Source organism: Kryptolebias marmoratus, linkage group LG3, assembly GCF_001649575.2.
Source record: "Kryptolebias marmoratus isolate JLee-2015 linkage group LG3, ASM164957v2, whole genome shotgun sequence".
In the NCBI taxonomy this organism is placed as follows: domain Eukaryota; kingdom Metazoa; phylum Chordata; class Actinopteri; order Cyprinodontiformes; family Rivulidae; genus Kryptolebias; species Kryptolebias marmoratus.
In genome coordinates this window covers 14,705,208-14,728,927 of record NC_051432.1, presented here as the reverse complement: position 1 = coordinate 14,728,927, position 23,720 = coordinate 14,705,208, and the positions used below count along the sequence as shown (strand labels likewise).

At 39.9% G+C, this 23,720-nt stretch overlaps 1 protein-coding gene across 5 annotated transcripts in view; it reads left to right on the top strand.

Moving 5' to 3' along the window:
* Positions 1-23,720, top strand: part of lrba (LPS responsive beige-like anchor protein) — a 174,937-nt gene that overhangs the window by 26,998 nt on the left and 124,219 nt on the right. For all 5 annotated transcript variants that reach the window (XM_037974594.1, XM_037974595.1, XM_037974596.1 and 2 more), the window contains exons 6-25: positions 503-629; positions 1,208-1,327; positions 2,319-2,465; positions 3,385-3,582; positions 4,678-4,811; positions 5,447-5,555; positions 5,866-6,018; positions 6,288-6,456; positions 7,253-7,332; positions 7,574-7,636; positions 8,132-8,229; positions 8,400-8,492; positions 9,653-9,761; positions 10,033-10,114; positions 12,122-12,245; positions 12,364-12,556; positions 19,039-20,445; positions 20,538-20,737; positions 21,150-21,303; positions 21,884-22,064. In XM_037974594.1, the coding sequence (XP_037830522.1) occupies positions 503-629; positions 1,208-1,327; positions 2,319-2,465; positions 3,385-3,582; positions 4,678-4,811; positions 5,447-5,555; positions 5,866-6,018; positions 6,288-6,456; positions 7,253-7,332; positions 7,574-7,636; positions 8,132-8,229; positions 8,400-8,492; positions 9,653-9,761; positions 10,033-10,114; positions 12,122-12,245; positions 12,364-12,556; positions 19,039-20,445; positions 20,538-20,737; positions 21,150-21,303; positions 21,884-22,064 (3,941 nt within the window). The remainder of the gene's footprint in view (positions 1-502; positions 630-1,207; positions 1,328-2,318; positions 2,466-3,384; positions 3,583-4,677; positions 4,812-5,446; positions 5,556-5,865; positions 6,019-6,287; positions 6,457-7,252; positions 7,333-7,573; positions 7,637-8,131; positions 8,230-8,399; positions 8,493-9,652; positions 9,762-10,032; positions 10,115-12,121; positions 12,246-12,363; positions 12,557-19,038; positions 20,446-20,537; positions 20,738-21,149; positions 21,304-21,883; positions 22,065-23,720) is intronic.

Sequence of the window (23,720 nt, the reverse complement as noted above, 5' to 3'; positions counted from 1 at the left end):
GAAATAAACATTTGAAATATGAGTTTGTATGTAATGTATGAATATAATATACAAGTTTCACTTTTTAAATGGAATTACTGAAATCAATCTACTTTTTCATGATATTCTAATTTTATGACCAGCACCTGTATTCGAGACTCTGTCAAAAATCAAACAAACAAACAAAAAAAAAACCAAGAGGGGCAGCTAAAGATCTGTCTGAGGAAAAATTGTAATTAAAGCTCTTCTTCATCTCTGTGTCCCTTTTTTCCTAAAGGATTAATTGGCTAAATCACATGCAAGGCTTCCATCTCTCAGGGATTCTGAGTGAAAGAGTCCATGAAGTTAAAGAGATGACTGTCAGCTATCTCAATCCTTCTGACAATCCTTTACAGTCTATTATTTATTGGACGCTATTAGTGTTCCCCTTAAATGCAGTCAGCGTGAACACGCAAAACCTCCCACAGCCACTGAATCTGAACATTTGTATTTTCCTTTCCTTTTTTTTTTTTTCTTCTTCCAGTTTCCGCACCAATAAAGGCATGGGTTACTCTGCGCACTTCGTGGGCGGCTGTTTGATAGTGACCTCATTAAAATCAAAGGGCAAAGGTTTCCAGCACTGTGTAAAGTACGACTTCAAGCCGCAGAAGGTACGAAAGAAAGCAGACAAATCACATACTCGTGCACACAAAAAGACTAACCCATACGAACAGGTCATACAGTAGTCTGATCTCGTCTGATTTTTTTTTTGGGGGGGGGAAGCGGAGCTAGAAGACTGAGGAACGAGAGCAGCGGGGGAGGAAGGATTATCTAAAACTCTGTCCCCTTCAGTTACAGCACCCTCTGAAGCCCATTTGAGTCAGAGAGATCCTCCTGTCTGTGGGCAGTTTGATGCCTTCTCTTTCTTCCCCAGGGATAAAGGCATCAGTATACACAAACTGTCCTCAGCAGGAAGGAAAAAGCTAAATTTAGTTGCTTTTACACTCTATATTTAACAAATACTCTTTCATGCCTTCAGGTAATTATAAAAGCATAACATTATCTCACTAATTTGAAAGCTGGGGAGTGTATTAAAAAACATGTAGGTGAGATCATACCTCCGGGGCATTGAGCACTGATGAAGCCTAATTAAGTTCACACAGGGAACTCTGATAATCTGTTTGACGTTTTTGAGTGATTCTCCAGAAATGCAGAGAATCTTCTCTGATGCTTCTTTGTATTGTTGCAGTGGTACATGGTGACTCTTGTTCACACCTACAATCGCTGGAAAAACAGCGAGATTAGCTGCTACGTGAACGGAGAACTGGCTTCCTTTGGAGACATTGCCTGGTTTGTCAACACCAGCGACGTAAGCAGCAACATTTCGAGCTCCCGTTTGTTTAAATATGCAAGTGTTAAAGCATTACCACGGGCTTATATTCTAATGTTATTTAGTCAGTGGACTTGATTGCATTATACAGTTATATTATCTCACATGTAATTAAAGAAACACTAGGTGGTTTTTGGAAGTTGGGAGTTAAATTAGATTATTCTTTAGCCTCATCAGTAGCTGGCTAATGTAGCTGCTAGCTGTTATAATCATCCACACATAAAACAAGTGTCTTTTCTTCTTGGTTTTTCCCTGATTAGAGTACACACTGTTATGTTTAATCATTTTCGTAAACGTTGAATGAATGTTTATTTTACCATTCAAAACTAGTCTTTCCAATGTTTCCTGTTCAACTACTGTGCTGTAGTTTCTTCATGCAGATACAATTGCATCAATCAACAATATGAACACCAGATAATAATAAGTTTATTTCTTATTTCTCCTTTAATTAGGTGGTTTCAGTTGTATTAAGTGAATATCGGCAAATCACGAGTGCTCCAAAATTTTGACCAGAATTACTTTAATAATTTCATGTACGTATTTATATTGCTTTATTGTAGGATTATATGTCAAATCTGATAAAAAAGCAAACACACATTTGGCACTTTTGATCTCATTCAAAAGAAATGAAATATTCTCTTTAGCATTTAAAATGCAGTGGAAAAACTGCTCACTCTGCACTTATTTATACATCAACACACGACCTATGTCACAGACGGGATTGTTTTATGTGGAGCTGAGGTATGAGATTGATTGATTAAATGACATCTTATTTAAAATAAAAATGCTTTCACAGTGCAGTGTAGTTTCAGTGGTTGTGTCAGATATTGAACTGGCCTTTAGTTTGGCACATGATCATAATTCATCGCTGACATTGTCACGTTTCCTTCAAGTTGGCTTGTTCCTTTTTGTGCTATTTAGTCACCTTTCCTGCCTTCGTTAATATCTCCCTTCCTTCTTTCTCCTGCAGACGTTTGACAAGTGTTTCCTCGGATCGTCTGAGACGGCGGATGTGAACCGTGTGTTCTGTGGGCAGATGGGGGCGGTGTACCTGTTTTCAGAAGCTCTCAGCGCTGCTCAGATCTTGGCCATCTATCAGCTGGGTCCAGGCTACCAGGTTGGAAAACACAAACTTTTGGGGCGGATTTTTCTACAGCAGTAACTTGTAGAAAAAATGGAATAGAAAATCTTGCTAGCTGACTGGATTAAGGTAGAAGAAACTGACTTGCGTAAAAAGAAAGTTTTGGAGACCATAAGACGGAAGTATTAAAAACAGAGGGAGGCTAAAATATATTTACCGACTAAACATTAGAGGTGGAGAAAATAGGGATAAGCGATGCAAGATGGCGTTCTAAATTTTGTCCTGTAGAGCAAGGTGCAGTTTAACCCTAACAGAGCTCCCTGCATGTTTAAGGAACCATTATTTACTTCTCTGTGGCCTGTGTGTCCTGTAGAAACACTGTTCTGACAGCTTATCTTCTGCAAAGCCATAAATGGGATAGGTGTCTCTTTGACCTTTAACCTGCTGTCCAGATCAGTCAAAAGAATGATTTCCTCAAATTAAACAAGTCGCAAATTAGTTTACCAAATTCTGTGTTTTAATAACTACATCAAAGCCTGATCATTTTCATTAAGTATTGTAAAATACAGAAACTGACACAAGGTTTAGTTTCTGATTAGATTGTCAATCTAATGTTTCTTCTTGATCATTGGTAATAATTGAAGATTAAAGATTGATTCTGTAGATACTGATTTAGTGGAATGCTGCTCTTCATGTGGAAACTAAATTAGGAACTGCTATACATTTTTGAGTGGCAAATGTTTTGTTTATTATGTACAAAGATACACATTTACAGATCAAGTCATTGCTCTTTCAGAGTAACCACTGACGTTCCATTAATGTATTCGTTTTCATTTATTGTATGTTTTAGATTGCAACATTTATTTAGGACACTAGTTTGTTTTTTCTTCTTTTGCAGTATTTAGTCTTTTTTGCTCTCTGACAGTTTTTCCCTTCTGTTTGTCTTACCGCACAGGGCACATTCAAGTACAGGGCGGAGAGCGACTTGTTGTTCGCGGAGCATCATAAGACCTTACTCTATGACGGCAAGCTCTCCTCGTGCATCTCCTTCACCTACAACCCTCGCGCCACAGATGCCCAGCTCTGCCTCGAGTCCTCCCCCAAGGACAACGCCTCAATTTTCGTCCACTCACCTCACGCACTCATGCTGCAGGTACTCATACACCCTCGGGGTGACTTTTCGCTTGTTAATCCCATAAGAACCATTCCCCTTTGAGTTGGGATTTGTATTACATATATATGCCATTTTTTTTACTTGAACTTGAAGTCTCTATTCAGCAGCCATATTTAAAGACTGCTCCCTACTCGCCTCTGTCCCATATGTACGGTTCTTTAGGCATATTTTTCATGCAAACAACAATGAAAGTGGTTCAGCTGACATTTTTATTTTAATAGTCTCATTAAGGCTAAAAAATGTAGGTGTTGAACATTTTAAGAAACTCCCCATGTTCTGCTCAGAAATCAACACACCACACAAACGATGCATTAACAGAATGGACAGAAACTTTTGAAAACACATAAAGCAGTTCCTTTAACCATGTCTCATTTCTTTCACTGGCATTGATTACATTTTCTCATGTCTTTAAAAAAAAAAAAAAAAAAAAAACCAAAAAGATAAAAACAACTATTTTGTTTGTGAGGGAGGCTTTGCAGCCGTACAGACAGATATTTACACACGATGTGAAATATAAATGAATGTGTGACCTATATTTACAGCTTTGCTTGGCCTTGCTCAGAAATTTTAATCCTATAAAAAATGAAAGTTTATTTTTTTTTATTTTAATCCAATGTTGGTGTCACAACGTACAGCTCAGACACCATTTCATTCAAGAGAGTGCCAATCATTAATGCTACTTTTGGTTTACTTTTATTATGATCATTTATTTATTGCTGTTGGTAAGAAAAGTGAATTTGAAAACAATCCCACACTTTGCTCAACATTTCAAGAAAACTGAATGCGAGTGTTTAGAGTTTATCATAGAAATGGTAAAAAAAAAAAAGCAAAAATGCTGCACAGTGGTCAAAGATGGAGTCTGTGCCTCATGAGCACCAGGTTGTTCATTTTACTTTAAATATATACTTTTTGACAATGTCAGTTTGTAGAATTGAGTTATTACACAATACTCTGTCAAAATAAATATGCATCCGAGTTTTTATTTTTGTTTTTATGAAACAAAGTGGAAAATTATAGAAGCAAAGCGGACAATGGAAACTAACAGCATGCACCTGTCTTTGTGTGTTTCTGTAGGATGTGAAGGCTGTGGTGACTCACTCGGTCCAGAGTGGCATCCACTCCATCGGTGGTGTTCAGGTCCTCTTCCCTCTGTTTGCACAGCTGGATTATTGCCAGCCCTCCAGCCAAGAGCTGGACACCTCTGTCTGGTAATGCCAAATAATGTGGGAGGACTCTGAGGCAGTCGGGAGGGTTTGGTGGAACATTAAACTCTTGTGAATCTGCACGACATTTAGCCCAGCGTTCCGTTTGCTAATCGAATAGTTGTAGAGTGTAAAACGCACAACAACCTTTTATATAATTTGGCCTGAAAAAGAGCAAGTTTGACTAATATAAGTTGTTACAGTTTAATTATATTGAATTTGTCTCTTTTTTTGGGGGGTAAAATGCAGTAGTTTTAATTCTGTAACTCATTTTACAAATATATTTATGTTTAATGAGATGCTTTGGAGGTGTACAAATCTACATTTATGTTGTATGTTTTTGGTTCTATTTTAGTGTTTTCTCTGGTTACTATGCGCTCACATACTTCAAACATAAAATGGTAAATTTTAGTGATGTGAAATGTCACTTTGAAGCCATCTTAACTTTGAGGTGCAGTGTGGTGGTATCAGCTGCCCTTAAGCTGATGCTAACTAAAATCTCTTCTCACTGCTCTTTAAGGACATAACACCCTCATTCAATCACACTTCATACCGGATATATCCCTGATAGTCGGGGCTTTTGTCAGCAGCTTACATGGATTATTGTCACTGTCTAACTTGCTGTCCGTCTCTTTCGACAGCTGCACTTTGCTGTCCTTTGTGATGGAGCTCTTGAAGAACTCGGTGGCGATGCAGGAGCAGGTCTTGGCTTGCAAAGGCTTCCTCGTTATTGGCTACACTTTGGAGAAGGTGAGACAGAAATCAGCTCCTAATGACCCCAGCTCAGCAATAAGGCTGATGTTGTTGCTGCTCTGCTGCAAATACACAAACACAGGCACACACCAACAGCAGCACTCTTCCTCTGACCCTTTGTGGAGGTCACCTCTGGTGTGTGTGCCTGTTAAGCAGAAAAGGAGCTCTTCCTCTTCTTTCTTTTCATACAACCTTTACTTCACCCTAACCCGATGAAGATTATTTACCCTTTGTTTTCCCAGTATATGGAATGTATGCATGTCCAGTTGAATCATATTTTGCTCCTTTCTGTCCCTCTGTGCTCCAGTCTTCCACGGTGCATGTGACGCGGCCCGTCCTGGACATTGTTCTGGCCTTTTCCAGATACCTTAGCAACTTGCAGAACGGCATCTTGTTGCTCAAGCAGCTATGTGACCACATTCTGTTCAACCCTGCCATCTGGATCCATGCCCCAGCCAAGGTAACAGAAGTCCCCATGTGTGCTTTTTATAAAGATCTATAATTGATTTACACTTTTAATAGATCACACATTGTTTTTCAGCTTTTAAAGAAACTGTTTGAAACTGTAAGAATTCAAAAGCTAGTTTTATTTTGTATTTAACATTGTATAAAATGACTTGTGTATCCCAGCAGCTAATTCTTGGCTTACATAAAGCAAGGAAAAATAAGAACTGTTATTCCACTCGAGTCGGAGCATGTGGGCTAAGATGTTTGCTTTTACCTGCGCAGGTGCAGCTGACACTCTACACCTACCTGGCGACCGAATTCATCAGCACAGTGACCATCTACAACGCTGTTCGCAGGGTTGGCACAGTTCTCCAGATCATGCACACACTAAAGTACTACTACTGGGTTGTCAACCCTCAGGATCGCAGTGGAATCGTACCCAAAGGTCTTGGTAAGATTACAATATTTGTCAGTGACGTTCTAAAATAACTGTGATCTGTATCACGTGTTTCGTCACATAGTTTATATTCATAATTACATTATTGTACATTCATTTCATCCTGTCATCTCAATGTTGCCTCTGTTTATTGAGGGATGCAGACATTTGATTAAGTTGGGCTTTCTTTCAATCAGGCTGAGGTCTGGAGTTTGACTTTCAGCCATACTGTTGTAGGTTTGCTTCATTTCTTGGATTATTGACCTGTTGCATGAATCAATTTAGGTCTTCAGCTATTAGAAAGTTGACTTGCAGTTGAATTTAAAATGTTTTGGTGTAGTGAAAAACCTACAGTCAGCCTTATAAATGCAAGGCAGCCAGCTGCAAATCCTAAATCACCAGCTCTCCACCACTGTGCCTAAAAGCTGGTAAAAGGCGTTTTTCTATTATTTTTTTTTAAAGCTAATGTGGTGTGATAAATTATGGCCAAATATCTCCACTTTGGTCTTGTCTATATGAAGAATATTGCACTAAAGGTCTTCCAATTTGTTCTGATGTGACTTCAAAATCTCTGTTCATTCACCTGAGGTTGTATTTAAGTATATATTAAGTATATATTCCCCACAACTGTAGTTTTCACAAGCTCTTCACTGACACCGTTCCTGTTCTCAGGTCCTTCAGTCAAAAAAATATGGTGCAAAACTTGGTTTTGCATAAAAGAAAGTGATTGTAAATTGATATATTCTTCTGCATAATTATTAACTACATTTAGCTGAAGTTGTATGCTTTTTTTTTCCTTTTTGGTATTCAGATGGCCAAAGGCCAAATCAGAAGGACATGTTCTCTTTGCGAGCTTTTCTACTATTGTTTGTCAAGCAGCTCATAATAAAGGTAAGCTCATGTCAACTGGCTCTTATCCAAATATTAAAAAAAACTCTTCCTTTTTTAGGAACCTTATCTAAATAAATACTATGTTAACTAAAAAGTTATACTGTCAGAGAATGTGTTTTTTTTTTTAAATGATTTCCTAACTTCTCATATATGGTTGAATACAGTTATTTAGTTGCTTGAAAACAGTCTCTAAAGAGACAGTTTAGTGACTAGATAGTTGAGGTGTGCCTTTGTGTTCCAGGATCACGGTGTGAAGGAAGATGAGCTGCAGAGTATCCTGAACTACCTCCTGACCATGCACGAGGTAGGCCTGTGTGCTGCAGCTCATCCCCACCAGATGGCAACATCACACTGCTGCAGTCTACTTATCCTCCTTCCTGACCATTAGAAATAGTAAACATTTCATGCTGGTAGAGGCAGAAACACTGTTGTTTTATTTTTCCAGACCTACCAGTTCTCAGGTCCTGACAGAAGCGGGTTTGTTTTAGTTGAAGTGATGTGTAGTAAATCAGTCAAACCGATCACTTGGAGTGATGGAGAACTTGAAAGGGGATTACAACACTGCTTAGAAAAAAACCCACCAGCGTTTAGCAGTTTCTAATTTAAAGATTGTTTACGAATTGCTGGTGATTTTATTTATTTTTCACCTCCCATAACTGCAAATATCAGTGCGATCCGGTATCCAAAACATTTGTAACTCGACAGATCACGCTTTAAGGTGCCACTGTGAAATCTTGGCCCACTGCTGGTCTGCCTTTTGAACCCTACAGCTTCAACATGTTTCCTCCTTGTTTTACAGGATGAAAATCTCATGGACGTCCTGCAGTTGTTGGTTGCTCTGATGTCTGAACATCCTGGCTCTATGATCCAAGCCTTTGACCAGCGGAATGGGATTCGGTATTTATAAACTTGTCCAGTTTTCGATAGCTGCTTGCCTGTGCTTTCCAAGAAAGTGAAATTACGCAGCAGCTTATATTTTTGCTAATATGCATTTTATTATTGGGCTTAAAAATGGGATTTAATCTTACTTTTAATATGATTTTTGATTATTATTATTTTAACCACAGTGTGATCTACAAGCTCTTGGCCTCCCAAAATGAAGGAATAAGAGTCCAAACACTGAAAGTCCTGGGCTACTTTCTCAAAAACCTACTACCAAAGTGAGTATCTAAATTCCTTTATTCATTTTATCTTAGGCTATCTTAGCAATGTACCTAAATGAATACATGAATAAAAACACACATGACAACTGGTCAGTCATATTAGTGTTGCATACGATTTTCTGCACCTCCTCCCCACAATTTTTATCTAAATCTTCGTGGTGCCCTCCCAAACTTAACCAAACAAATGATTGAAACTAAACGCACACGGAGAGCGCAAACCTCTGCAAAGGCCATAAAAAATAAAAAATAGTCCGATCTGGATCCCCACCAAAATGTAATCAATTGTTTCCTGTGACAACCCCAATATCTCCTGAAAATGTCATCAAAATCTGCTCATTAGTTTATAAGTAATCTTGCTAACAGACAAACAAACAAGCAAAACCATGACCTTCTTGGTGGAGGTAAAAATGTTCAAACAGCTACTTTATCAGTTTTACTTTGTTTTTATGATTTTTAAATCAAAAATGTCAACATTATTTGTTACAAAACCTTTTGTAAATGACATAACATGCATATAAATTAAATTATATGGCTGAAAATTCTTAAAACATAGCTTTGACATAGCTGCTCTCTTCAATGTCAAATAGACTAAACTATAATAACTAATAGCTAATAGGTATTATGTCATTGTATATGTTCAGAAGTATTTTCTTATTCTATGAAACTTAATGAGATTCTGAGCATTTTTACAGATCTTATTTAATTTGAAATCAAAAGCATCTTTTACCAATGTACACCCAGTGATCATATTAAAGATAAGGATAAAACTCTAATTCCTTTTGTGCCTTGGCTCTAAATTTGAAGTCGGGAAGCTTTGGTCAAATCCACCGACAGTTAAGTCAAACTTGAAGAAATATAAGTTAAAAGTGACAAATAAGTTTTAGTAAAGCACTAGTCTTGAATGCCAAGTATGTGCTAGACCTGAACTGATTTATATTTTAGTCAGTCTGATCATTCGATGGATTGGAAAGTTCTAATTTTGCCTGAAGTCATTTTTAAATTTATTTTAAAGGCCTTTTCAGTTTGAGTCTGTTATATTTATTGGTACATTACTGCTTTATTAAATATGAGCTAGTTTGTGCTCGATGCAGTGGATTCTTGTTCTCTATTTTAGGCAAATAACCACATTTTACTGCTCTTTTTACCACCCCAATCAGGAGGAAATCTGAGGTCATGCTGAGTCATGGCCTGTTTTCCCTGCTGACTGAACGCCTGATGCTCCACTCCAGTCAGTTCACCATGACGACCTACAATGTGCTCTATGAGGTCAGTCCGCCTACGCTGATTCTCAGGACCAAAGAACCAAACTGAACACATTTATAAAACGCACAGAAATGACCAACAGTACGTTTAATTGTTTGTGTCCTGCTGAATTTGTTCCCTGTGAGAATTTAATTATCCACATGAAATACTAAAGCAGCAGAAATCAGATTGGACACTTTTTTAAAAAAATCTGACAGTGAAACATCAACATAGTTCTGTATTTTCTCCCAGTTATTGTTCAAAGGAACATTTATGACTCTCTGTCCCTTGGTAGATTCTTACAGAGCAGATCTGCACTCAAGTGATTCATAAACAACATCCGGACCCCGACTCCACTGTGAAGATCCTCAACCCACGTAAGTGCCTCCCTTGCGCCACATTGCTCTCCTAAATCATCCGCTGCAGCGTACCCTCTGCATACCTACGGCTCCGTGCTGCAGCAGAATAATCCCCGTGGAACTGAGCGATCGCTGTATACCTTCCAGCCAAAACAAAAGGTGTAGATTTTTCAGCCGGGGCGCACGTATTCTTACTACCGAACCTCGAATGAAAACAAAACATATGGATGGTGCAAACACTTGGTGTGACTCAAAACCATTTATCTGCTTGTTTTATTGAGGCACCGAGTTGTTTTTCACCAGGATTATGTGCACATGAAGCAGTGAGAAATGTGATAGTTAATGGAGGTTGTTGGTGATTTAAAAAAAATTCAAAATCATGGTCAGATAAGTGATTACTTAGCCTTAGCTCATAAAATGAATAACAAAACTGCAATGTTAAATTCTTATTTTTATCATACAATCAATTGTATGTGTGATTCAAAAAACAGATTTATTTTTTTTACTGTTATTAAACTATACCTATTCCTTTTATATGCCTTTTATTTATAGCACAATTTAAATAAAAAGTCTAAATCTGGACATACAATCATCCGTACTTGTATGCATTGCTTCATGTTATCTGACTCGCCTGTCTCAGAGAAAGCCTGTAGGTTTTTAGCAGTATTTCATACCAGTGCATGCTGGTTTTACTTTCAAACACCGCAAACTATCTTCCTGAAACGATAACCTTGAAACATGTTTTGATGCTATTACTTGCGTCCAATTTCACATTTTGGCAACATATTTTTTTTTTTCCCCCCTATGTTGCCAATTTCAATATTCTTTTCAAATAAGAAAACTCTCTTTTTACATTGCTGCTTCCAGACGTGCACGTGGACCGTCTGTGCGCACATGTGCAAAACAGCTTTAATCAGTTTGAAATTCAAGAGCTTGCTGTAATCACAACCAAGGTTTACTTCCAACCAGCCTTAATCTGACAAGGTCTCGCTGTAGTCACACACTGATTATCTCAAGCCTTTATTGTGTTAAAAACTCTCCTACCCAACCATCCTAGACAGGCGGTGTGTGTGTGTGTGTATATACATCATAGAAACCTTGTAGGGGTTTGTAAATGTGTGCTCATGCTATGGAGCACAGTCTGGTCTGTTTCTCCTTTGCTGTGTATTCTCTTGATTTAATCTGCGACAAACTCCCAAAATGGCCCCCTGATTGCAGTCTTTAGTAACGTCAGAGCCAATCAAACAAACTGAGGAAGTAGCGTTTCCCTCAAATTAACTTTTTTGGGTGGGGGGGAGAAAACCCAAGAGCAAATGAAAAAAAAAAAAAGACTGGAATACACCATCCCTCCATCCAGCATACCCCTGTGCATGCTGGGGTAATTTTCTGGCGGTAAAGGTTCAGCGACTCATAATTTGAGTGACTAAGGCGTAGAAACAACACAACTGTCTGCCGGGGCAGGGCAGGGGAGGGGAGGGGAGGGGGGAACGGGCAGCATCGGTTAGCGCCAAGGTCTGAAGAGACAAGTGAAACCCAAACCCCACCATCTCTCTACTCAAAGCAAATGCACACTGACACTGTCTAGATAATTCATCTAAACAGTCAGTCTCTCTGGTTTAACCAAAGCCAAGCCTTTTTAGAAGTGTCTGTGACTCGGGCTCGCTCGTTTGAAACCGTACCAAACCCATTACAGTATGATAAAGATCAATAGCTTGAGCTTTTTATTTTCTTCTATTTTCTGTACCACAAGCATAGGTTTTCAGGTATGTACAGCTGGGAGTTTAGATAGCCTGTGACACAATGATTTGCACATGTTGAGACCAATATATGATTTAGTTTGTGATTTGAGTAGAAAATACCCAAAGGCTCCAAGTTTAAACTTTAAGAATAGACTACAAAATAGGACAAGCTGACAGAGCAGTCAGATATTTTTCAGGCTTTAACGCCCCCTTTTTTTCCCCCACTCCTGTAAACATTTTTTTTTGTCTCAGCTGTAAACAGAAAGATTTTCTTTTTCTGTTTCAGAAATTCTGAAGGTAATAGCTGCTCTCGTGAAGAACTCTCCTTCATCCCCTGAGAGCATGGAGGTGCGCAGGGCCTTTCTGTCAGACATGATCAAACTGTTCAATAACAGTCGAGAGAACCGCAGGTAAGAATACCAGCCGTTTATTGGATAGAGAAGTACATCTCGCAGGAGCCCACGAGCGGGATGACTACTTTCAGCCTCGCACCACCCTCTCACAGCCGCGCGCTTTTATTGTTTTTAGGAGCCTGCTGCAGTGCTCCGTGTGGCAGGAGTGGATGCTCTCTCTGTGCTTCGTCAACCCGTTAAACACCGAGGAGCAGAAAATCACAGAGATGGTGTACGCCATCTTCCGCATCCTGCTCTACCACGCTATCAAATACGAGTGGGGCGGATGGCGCGTCTGGGTGGACACCCTGTCCATCACCCACTCCAAGGTCAGAGCGCTCATTACATCCACACACTCTTCAGACACGCAAAAAAAACCCTACGTTAAACATGGTGATTATTTATTCATTTATTTTTGAAGTAAATCCCATTTTTGTGCCCAGATTTTGCTTATCTTTGTTTAACCTCACACACATGGTCTCTTTGTACAAATTCAAGAGTGCATACACACACACAAACGCATCTTGCTGCAATATTTTCAACCTAAACACTCATCACATAACTGTAACTATAACCAGCCTCCTTAGTTGGTTTCCAGCCAAACAGAAAGCAGTGTTTTTTGTCAAACACATCAGCTCTGCCACCAGTATTCTTTATCTCTGAAGCTGACAGAATGACATCAAATGAAAACCTATGCAGTGTTATTGTCTGGCCCTTTAACTCGCAGTGCAGACTACCACTGGAACTGAAGCGTGCTTCTCTTTGCCCATCAGATTAGAGCATGGAAGCTGTACGGCGATTATAATTTAAAGCTAGTTGCAGCATAAACCAGTTGGAATTAATCCCTTCAGTCCTTCCTGATATTTATGTAAAGAGTCTCTTTCTTTCACTCCGAACAGATAAAAATAAACTTCTGGCACTTATGATTTCCAACAGCCAAATTCAACACACTGCCTTAGAAATTCACTGTTGATATCAAATTACGTGACCCTGTTCCAGAGCAGCGAAATAATTGGGGTCGGTGTCAGATTGTGGTCGGGGGGGCTTTTTAAGCCTGGCAGATTGAAGCGGGAGTTAAAGAAGTGCTCGTGATATGAGACGCTCCACAGTAGCGGGTGGTGCCGTGAGGGCTGCCGTCCAACAGGGGGCACAGACAGACCTCTGCGGAGAATGGCTGCGTGAGAGCAGCAGTTAACAGGATGGCGTGTGTGTGTGTGTGTGTCTGTCTCGCATGCAGTGTGTTTTGAAAATTTCAGTGTCTCTCCACGCCTCCAAACGCCGAAGAATAGAGGGCACATGAAAACACAAAGAAAGGGATAAATAGTTTATTATATTCTGTAGGGTGAATCGTATTTTCTTCAAAGGCAGCACGGCCTTTTGGATTGTAATTTAATGGAATCTTTTTTTTTAAATATTTAAAATAATTATCCTGCTGGGCAGTGCAAAGAAAATACTGGTGTAAATGTGTTAGTACTCTGAAACCATGAGAGATTTGCTTTGATGTTTCATTTTGCAGCAAAACTAATTTCTACCTTGAAGTCATTCAGACATTGCTCTTTGTACTCGAAAGGCTGTAATTGACTTTTCCTTTCTATAATTGCACAAGCTTAATAGTATTTTTTTTTAAATCTAGGTTCCATTTAGAATGCTGTCCAAAAGAATTTTGCTCATACTGTGTGTGTGAGTGTGTGTGTACTAACCTGCGCTTTTTGCTATGCGACACGTATACACAAAAGCACCTACAGTGTGCCAAGCCGCCTGTGAATTGGATGGCTGCAGCGACCGTTAGCCACCAAGATACATGCATCTGCTATAAAAAAGCTAAAGAAACTCAATTGCAATTTTATTGTCCCGTTTGATAGATTTGCTGCCAACTTTGTAGCACCAGAGCTGTTTGTCACTGTTGCTCTCTCCTCCCACTGCTGCAGGGCCATGCATTCGTGTGTGTGTGTATTCGATAGCGCTCGGGTGTCTGTGTTTGGGTGATTGTGAGCCACATCAGCAATTTCTTTTTGCCCTCCTTCTCTCTTGGGTTTCTAACAAGTCCTTCTCTCTGAGCACACTGAATATTCATCGGTACGACGCAAGAACAATCGGAGAAACAAATCCTCATAAATACGATCAGCCCGCTGGGATCCCCTTGAAACGAAGAGCAAATGTGCTTTCACGTATGCATACTTTCACTCAGTGCACAAATACAGACCGATGTGGATTGCTGCCCTCTTAAAACAACTTCCATCTCAAAAATTTCATAGCGGTTCATGTAAATGCTTTTTAATTTTTTTTTTTTTTAAATATAAACCTTTACATTGCTGCCCATTTTACATTACATGGTTATTATGACAAGAATATTATGCTTAGACAGCTGGAAGTGCCACAACTAGCTGCTGCCTGTCATTTTTTTCTTCTTCTTGCAAATAACCATAAAATTGAATGTAAATAACCGTGGAAAGTGAAACTGAAGGCGATGTAAAGGTTTGTGAAACACTGCTCACATGAGCCTCTATGAACTCTTTTAGATTGTAGTTCTTTTAACCCACAGCCATCCACTTTGCTCTTGGCCCCACTCAGATAACAGAGCTAATTTCTTTTTCTCAGAGAGCTATCCACAACAGGTAAGATATTAATTATTGACAACCTTTCCACAGAACCCTACTTCAAAAGATCTGAACTCTTGCTTTCAGTCCTAAGAATAACTATGTTTACTGCTTCAAATCAAACAGTTAATTTTGATTTGATTTATCATTGGAAGAAATAATGTATGGCTAAGATGAATAAGAAAAAACATTTGTGTTGTTTTACGTGTGTGTATGTGTATTTTCTTAATTATTAGTAGCGAAGTGTATCTGTATGCATGTTGTGTAAATAGACAGATGTTGCTGCAGGTGGGCACGCTGACACAACAGCCCTCCCACTCTCAGCCCACACATCCCGTCCAAGGTGCCCCTCGTCCGTTTTTGAACACAAATCAGTTTGAGATCAAGGAGATTTCCAAAAGAAAGAGCCTGATGTGTGAAGGTCCCGGTGCCCTTCACTCTCCTACTGTCCGCTAGCTTCATTAAACATGTCAGACACCCCAGAGATGAAGAAGAGTGAAAACCAGCACACATATCTTTGGCAAATTACAATATATTAATGGATTTTTGCAAAATGCAGTGAAAATATTTGTGATAGAATCTTTTTGGGGATTATTTAGATAGTGCACTAACAGGCAGCTTTCTTTACCACTGACAGGTGAATGTTACATACACATGACTTTAACACTTACCCACCTCAGAAGAGCTGAAGACCATTCATACTCCCTACATGACAGCAGCACTCACCTATAGTAACAGAGAAGTCATCTGCTTAGGGCTCAAAGTACACAGCAGGTTTTATTTTTTTATTTTCACCAAATGAGTTCCAGTGCCGGGCAGCACAGTGGTTAGAGCTGTCGCCTCCCAGCTCGAGGCATTTCTGGGTGAAGTTTGCATGTTCTCCCCATGCATGCACGGCTTTTCTTCAGGTACTCTGGTTTCTGCTCACAGACCAAAAACATGCATGTTAGGGTAACTGGTAACTCTAAATCGTCCCTAGGTGTGAGAGAGAGCACAAGTGGTTGTCTGTCTCATTTGTCTCTATGTGGTCCTGTGATGGACTTGTGACCTGTTCAGGGTGTACCCCCTCTCTCGCACAGTGACTGCTGGAGAGAGGTACCAGCTCCCTGTGACCCGGACAGGAGAAGCAAGTAAATGTTAATGTAGTGATGGATTCCAGTGCCAAACCGGAGCCAGTTCTTTGTTTTCACTGCTGAAAACATTGACTTCGGCACCAAAAAAACCCCAGTGTTGTCTCGACACCAGCTGGGCTGGAGCAAAGAATCACTTTCATCTAGACCTGCAAGCAGGATCATAGACCAACAACCTGTTAAGAGCATCATGTTTAAAAACTTAGTATTTTTAAGAGATGTACTCATCTGTTTGCAGGGATAATGAGACAAGCCCTGTTATATGTCGAGATTACCTGTCTCCCTGCAATGTGGTCCTCTACAGAAATTCAGAATACAACAAAAAGAGGATCAAATGTGTAATGGAAACAGTGCTTTAAGTGCATACTGTAATGATGTGGCTCCATTTTAGCTCCCTTGATGTGGAAAAACTAAACTGGTTTCTAACAGTGTTTTGTAGAACCAATTAAGAGCAGGCTCTAGCACGAGGCATGGTCTGCTCTGGAACTGTTTTGGGGGAAAAAAACCACAAGAGTCTTGAGGTGATCACCATCCTGTAAAATCCCCAGACAACAATCTAATGGGAACTGATGTGATCTGTGGGAAATAAGTCATAAAAAACCCACCCTAAAATCCACAGGGCCAGAACTGTGTTTTGATGGACACTTTGAGGACACATTCACACATCCTGAGTCCAGCCTTTGTTTAATCAGAAGTCTTTCTTTGGTGGAATGAGGCATGTTGCAATAGGCGGCGCTAATAAATGTTATGATGAGCAAATAAGCACAATACAGGAACATGACTAATGTTTTAAGATGTGATAATGAAAGGTATTGTGAACACGAGTGAAACTGCGTAACTAGAGCAGCAGTAGAAGATTACTTAGATTCTGGAGAGAAATTTGCATTTACCTAATTGAATTAAGGCTGCTCTACCCTCTGTTTTTTATTTGGTTTTGACGTTTCTCTAAACGGGTAACTCAAAATGAAGAGTCAGACTGGCAATATCAGCGTTTTACTGTAAATGTACATCTTTTTGCAGCTGTGATTTCTGTGTGCATCCAGGTATATTTGACCACAAAATATATTAACACATTACTTATTCTGCTGTAGTAAACTTAAAAAAAATATTTTTAGTTTTAATTTGAAGCGATTGACACATTGAATTTTTATTTTTTTTTGTATGATCTGGCCTTGTTGCACCCAGTTAATACCATGTTAGCTGTCACATTAGGAAAGCCCACCATGTTTCTCTACATTACCATAACATTTTTCCATAACCCACTAAGGCCAGGCCGAGTCATTGAGTAGCCTGAAATTAGATTAGATCAGTACTGATGTCTTAGCCACCCAAGGCAGTTTCTATATATCGCAGTAAGCCTAAATGCTCTTTTAAAAAACCACAGAGACATATACTACCTCTGTCTAATGGTAACTGGATCTGTTACAGAGCCCCATTTAAGACCGGCATACATCATCCTAATGTACAGACGGCATCCTTAATCTATGATGTTATGTGCTTCACCACTTTCCTGCATAATGTCCATAGCAGTGCACCCTTAATGCAGCCTTTTAATTGCTAAAAATGATAAATGTCAAATTAAGCTCAAACTAATGGGTTAGAAGGTCTTGCAGGGTGATCACTGTGAAGGAAAAAAAGGCAGTAAGAGAGAACGAGACGGACCACTGGCGCATTTAGAGCAGACTGTGCACTCAGAAAACAGCTATGGATTACCAGTCACTGCTTCCCACTACAGAAGATTAATGAGCACCCGTGTAGCAGGCTAATTTAGAACAATAACGCCTAATTAATTACAAATAATCAGCCTCTTTCTCCCTCTTTCCTTTCTTCCTCTCTCAATTACTCTTTCTTTCTTCTCCTTTGCAATTTATTTTTTCCACCCCTTTTCATCTTCGGCTTTCTCGTTTTCTTTGTTTCATTCTCACTCTTCCTCTCTTACTTCCTCCTTCTGTCCAAATAGCCTCAGGTGAAAAATCAGCAGAGTAGGTCTAGTTTCTGCCTCCCCGCCTTTCCACCGCAGACCCATCTTTGACTCTGTCTTTCAAGGCCAGTGATTAATGCAGGGTCTTAAATTAGGCGTGGGAGGATTTGCCGATGCTAGACACGCACTCAGCACAGCTAAAAGACACAAACTAATAGTATCTACTGCTAATCTATGATTGCTTACATGGATGGGCTCTTCCTCAAATGCCACTGCAAACCATTGTCAGTATAGACTAGCAGTCTAGTCTACCCATATCAGATGAGAAGAAGACTGATAGAGGTTAATAGGCCCTGAGCAGCTGCATATAAGGGAGGATACGTTTTAAACATGACCCAGTTATCCACAAATTGTCCCAGTGGTAAGATGTCGCAATAAGCTTACAAATAAAAGGGCATTCTGAAGATATATTGGATACAGTGTGTTTAAGGCAAGTAGCTGAACATTTGACATTATGAAGTGCCACCTAAAACATCCTAAAACTATCAGTACTCGGAGTACAAACCACTCCAAAGGCCATAAAAAAAAACACAATCCGGATCGTGATCCGAATCGCTACCAAATTTTGATCAAATGGTTGTGTCAACATCAACATTTCCTGAAAATCTCTTTAAAATCTGTTCATTAGTTTTGAGTAATCTTGCGAAAAGCCAAACAAACCAACCAACCAACACTATCGAAAACATGACCTCCTTAACGGAGGTAATTACACAAAATCATTTCATTTGATTGTCCTTTCATTTTGACCTAATTTTGGACTTTTGTGAACATTATTAAAGGAAACTGACTTTAAACAAAGCCATTTCCAGTTTGGACAGCAACAACCACACCCTATATTGTATGTATCTTGTTTGAAAGAAACCACCCAATCTTGTTGAGCATTGACATAAAACTTTGATGGATCCCTTGGGGTTGTGTGGTGGTCTGTCTGTGGGTTAGGGTTTCTTGGGTGATCTTCACAGATGAATAAGCAGATTGGGATCAGGAGAATTTCAGGGGCCCGTCAATACTTGGGTTATCAGATCTTGTTTAAGATGTTGACTGCATTTTCGCTGCTTATGGTGCCATCCTTTCTGATATTGTTATAATTTGTATATTTACAGGTGACCTTTGAGCAGCACAAGGAAAATCTGTCCCTAATGTTCCGTCAGTACCACCAACAGGAGTCTACAAGCTCTCAGAGCACAATTCGAACTGTCTCTGGTGTCAGCCAAAGCTCTGAGGCTACAAAAAGTGTTAATGGGCCACCCGGAGAGGAGACGGCGCCCTCAACTGTCATTGAGCTTGCAGTGGACAAACTGTCTCAGAAATCCTTTGACTCAGCAGCTAGTCCCACCAACACCTCCAGGCCACTGGAGGTTGAGGAGGATAGGGGCCAAACATCCATCACTGTGTCCAACATTCTGGCCAGGACCGAAGATGGACTGCAGAAGGCGGCGGCGGAGGAGAAGTCTTCCATAGATGACTCAAATGCTGAAAAAGAAAGTGAAGCTGCTCTGATACAAAAAGCTAATGCAGAGGAACAGAGTGAAGAAATTAAGAAGGAAGAGGCAGCAACTGAGGTAGCAGCTGAGAAAAGCAGTGGTGATGTAGAAACTGCAGATGACACCCAATATGACACAGCTGATACAAAAACAGAGGGGATAGAAGGAGACTCAGCAATGTCTACAGGTGACGATGCACAAATAAATGATGAAAGATCAACTGAACACACCGAAAGGGAATCATCAAGCTCTGCTGCAGAAGACTCTTTAAATGAAAAGGTTCAAGAAAAAGGAGATATGCCTCACCAAATGTGCCCTGAGCCTGAAGCCTCTCTGGAGAACAGTGCTGTTGGTGGAGCTTCTGTCTTCAGCGAGGACTTGGTTGACATGTCGTCTGTCAGTGACCAAATCCATCCTAGCGATGCTGATGATAGTCAGGAGTCCTCTTATATTTCTGCTGCTACTGGAGAGGAAGGGGATGTCGTAAAAAAAGAGCAAGATAAGCATGAAGATGATGAAGGTGAAACAAATGATCACCTCGATCAAGAGTCAAGAATGGAAAAAGAAACGGAAATGCAGGATGTTGAAGTAAAAGAAAAAGAAGGTAAATCTGAGGAGAAACCGGTACCTTGTTTGGACAGCCAGGCTTCTCAAGCTGAAACGTCTGAAGAAAATGTCCCAGAACCACCCAAAGAAAATGTTAGTGACGAACAGTCTTCCTCCATAACTGAAGGTGCTACAACAGACCACCAGTCCTCAGATGCTCCAACACTCTCTTCAGTCCAGGAGGCTGCTGCAGCTTCAGACTCCCCTTCCCTAAATCAGCCTTCAGAGACCACTGGGGACAGTGCAGGAGAGACCCCAGCTGGTGCCTCTGATGGTAGCACCGCCACTGCCTCTAGCTCTGACACTCACAAGAAAACAGATTCTGTCAGCAAGATCAGAGAGATCAAAATTGCCCGACTAGATGTGTCCAATGTGGCCTTGGACACAGAGAGACTTGAACTGAAGGAGACCTCTACAACAGTATGCATCTATTTCCCGTTTCCATAGCTCAAACTTCCATTGTCCCAGACTCGCTCCTTTTTAAAGTTTGTTTTATTGGTGTATGTTTGCAGGAAACAAGCCAAGGCCAAACATCAGTAGCGGCAGCGGCAGGAGAAGCAGGAAGTAATTCAGGCCAACCAAGAGAGAGTGGCTCATCGGCTCCTCGCTCCACCATGTTCCGTATCCCAGAATTCCGTTGGTCCCACATGCATCAACGCCTCCTCACTGACCTTCTCTTCTCTGTTGAGACAGATATCCAGGCATGGAGGAGGTACGGACACCATTCAATAACAAGTTATATCATGTCAAAGGAATGAAAATTTATGATTTTCTTAAGCCTCTCAAGAAGAAGCATGAAGCTGATGAGTTTTATGGAGATACAGTTCAACAGTTTGATGGGCTTTTTCAACTGATTTAACTGATTTTAAACTTTTGCTTCAGTATCAGTAATTGGTACATCAGTCTGAGGGAGAAAACATGTTCTCTAATACTTAGATAAGCATTTATTTGCATCAATTTAAGTGTAACAATGAATCAGAACTGATAATCTAGCTCAAAGTTGCTTCTATATTTCTTTTATTGTGAGTAAGTCCTGCTTTTGTTTGGGGTCATTTAAAGGTTTAATGCTGCTTATGTATCGTTTTCCATTTACAAAAACAATCTTTGTGTCCTTTACCTTTTAGTCACTCCTCAAAGACAATTCTGGACTTTGTGAACAGCAGTGAGAACGTTGTGTTTGTGCACAACAGTGTACACCTCATCTCCCAGGTGGTGGACAATCTCATCATGGCTTGTGGAGGCATTTTACCTCTGCTGTCTGCTGCCACATCTTCCACTGTGAGTTCCCCATCGCTCGACGATTTCCGTTTGTGCCTTTGTCCGTGGCTGTGTTTACGTGGCGGATGGCATGGGTCACGGGAAGTTATCAATCCACATTGACCTTTTCCAATCACATTAGACTGCAGTTAGCTGCCTCCTAACAATGTTAGTTTGTTTCTGCCTTGGCTGACCTCAGAGACTGCAGTGATTCTGTCTGTGACCTGACCAGCCTGTCTGAGAAACGGGTTGATGCTCAATTCTGATGTAACTCGGTTACCTTCAGCTTTGTGTGACCTTTAACTAAATTTAAAACTGAATGTAAAACAAATTGCCCATTTCCATCTTTGTTGCAAAACAGTGTGAGTAATCCTTATTGTTTTTATGTAGAATTGGTCAAATTTAACATGAAAAGTTCTTGAGCGAATGTTAATTTGATGTTAAAGAAATTCTTATGTAGAATAAAAAAACAGACTTGTACTTGCAGTAAAAGTATAAATCTTTATTGCATGAAAATCACATAAAAATGTTCACCCGTTTTGTTTAACTTGTGTTCTTATCCATTACTTACTGTAGATTTTTTTTCTCTCTTGCCTGCCAGCATGAACTAGAGAACATTGAACCATCCCAAGGCTTGTCGGTGGAAGCTTCGGTCACCTTCTTACAGCGCCTCATTAACCTCGCAGACGTTCTCATCTTCGCCAGCTCCCTCAACTTCACCGAGATAGAAGCGGAGAAAAACATGTCATCGGGTGGGATCCTGCGACAGTGCCTTCGTCTGGGTAGGAACACCAATTACTTATTTGATATTTCAAACTTTTTAAATCTGTTTCATTTGGTCTGATAATTGTCCTCCAAATATCTTTATTAAATGAATCAATCTAAAACAAATCCTTGAAGATAAGGGATACATTTGAGCTCATAAGCAAAATAAGAGAGATTCTAAAGAAAATTTCTAAAAATCAACTAAATATGCACAGCAGTTGTCAAAAACTTGATGAAAGGCTGCTAATAGATGAATCTGGAAGAGTCAAAAGACAAAATAATTTGGATAAGCAAAAGTTTAACATGAAGAGTAATGCTCCTGAGTTTGCATTCTTTCGCCTTATCTGTTGGCTACTACTGAATAGATTTAATGAAACTCTCAGAAAGTAACTATTTGATGTACGTCTACAACTGATTACATTTTTTGAGTCACCCCAATTCAAGGTGGCTGTCACAGCTCCTTGATCTTCAAGCCAACACAAAAATTGATATAACTCTGTTTTGCAGAGGTTGAGCTAATTTTTATGTGATGGTTGCTGAGATTCATCCTCAACCCATACTCTGAGCGCTAACACATCTTGAGAGATCTCAGAATATTGAATGAGATTGAGCATAATTTGGAAGGTTTGTCCTCAAACAGCCTGACTCTGTCATTTCTCAACATAAGACAATCTTAATTTAAAACTCTGGCATGAAGGCTGTAGGCGATACGCATTCTTTCAAGGACTTCTAGGCCTTTAATTTTGCTTCATAGCTTCTTTTTTACCTCACTCTTTGTCCCAGTCTTATTGATTTAACCCAGATCATCAAGACATCTTCCATATTAGTCGCAGTCATAATTCTGTGTTGGCTTTTTTTTTTTTGTTTTAACCTAAGTGTTTTCTTGTTTCTGCCTTCTTCCTCTCAATTTGCAGCTTAACTCAGCCCTTTTCACTCCGCTCATATCAGGTCTCTGCTATCATGTTATTATAACCCCGCTGCATGGCAACACTTTAAAATGGCTGCTAGTATGATATAGTGAGTTGTCCATAATGGCCTTGGCTGTACCACGCTGCTGCATAGCCTGAAGCCTTGTTCTGCACTTCGTTCCAGGCTATTAAAGTTTCCTCTGACAGCACTGTAAGCCTGACATCACAATCACTGAATAAAAGATACTAAAATTGTTGCATTATTCAGTTTTTGTGGTGGACACAATGAGGATAGTAAACATGTATGGGTAAAAGTGTAAAAGTAACCTCACTCCCCCCTTTTTTGCAACAATTTCAGTAATTTTTTTCATGCTTTTCTTTTTTTTGATATAACAAGGAAAATTCTAGTATTAATTTGAACTTTTTGGGTACAGTTACCAACAAAAGCGCCATCAGAGTACAAACTTATCATCCAGAGATGCCTGTGTTTGCTCGGATTATGTTGCCGCTGCAAGGCGTTTTTGCAGCCCAGGTTTTAGAAAGCAGCCTGTATGAAATGAATATTTGATGAGGTATGCGCTCCCCATCGCTGGCACCTAATCTGATTTTGGAAAACTGTAACAAGATTTTGGCGTCTCCGCCCCTCCCCCTCCCCTCTCATTTTATAAATGGTTGTATGAAAGAGTGGTCCTAATGGAAAAGGTGAGCCCATTTTCCAAACGGAATAATTCTCCTCTTCGTAATCTTAATGCTGCAGAGTTAACA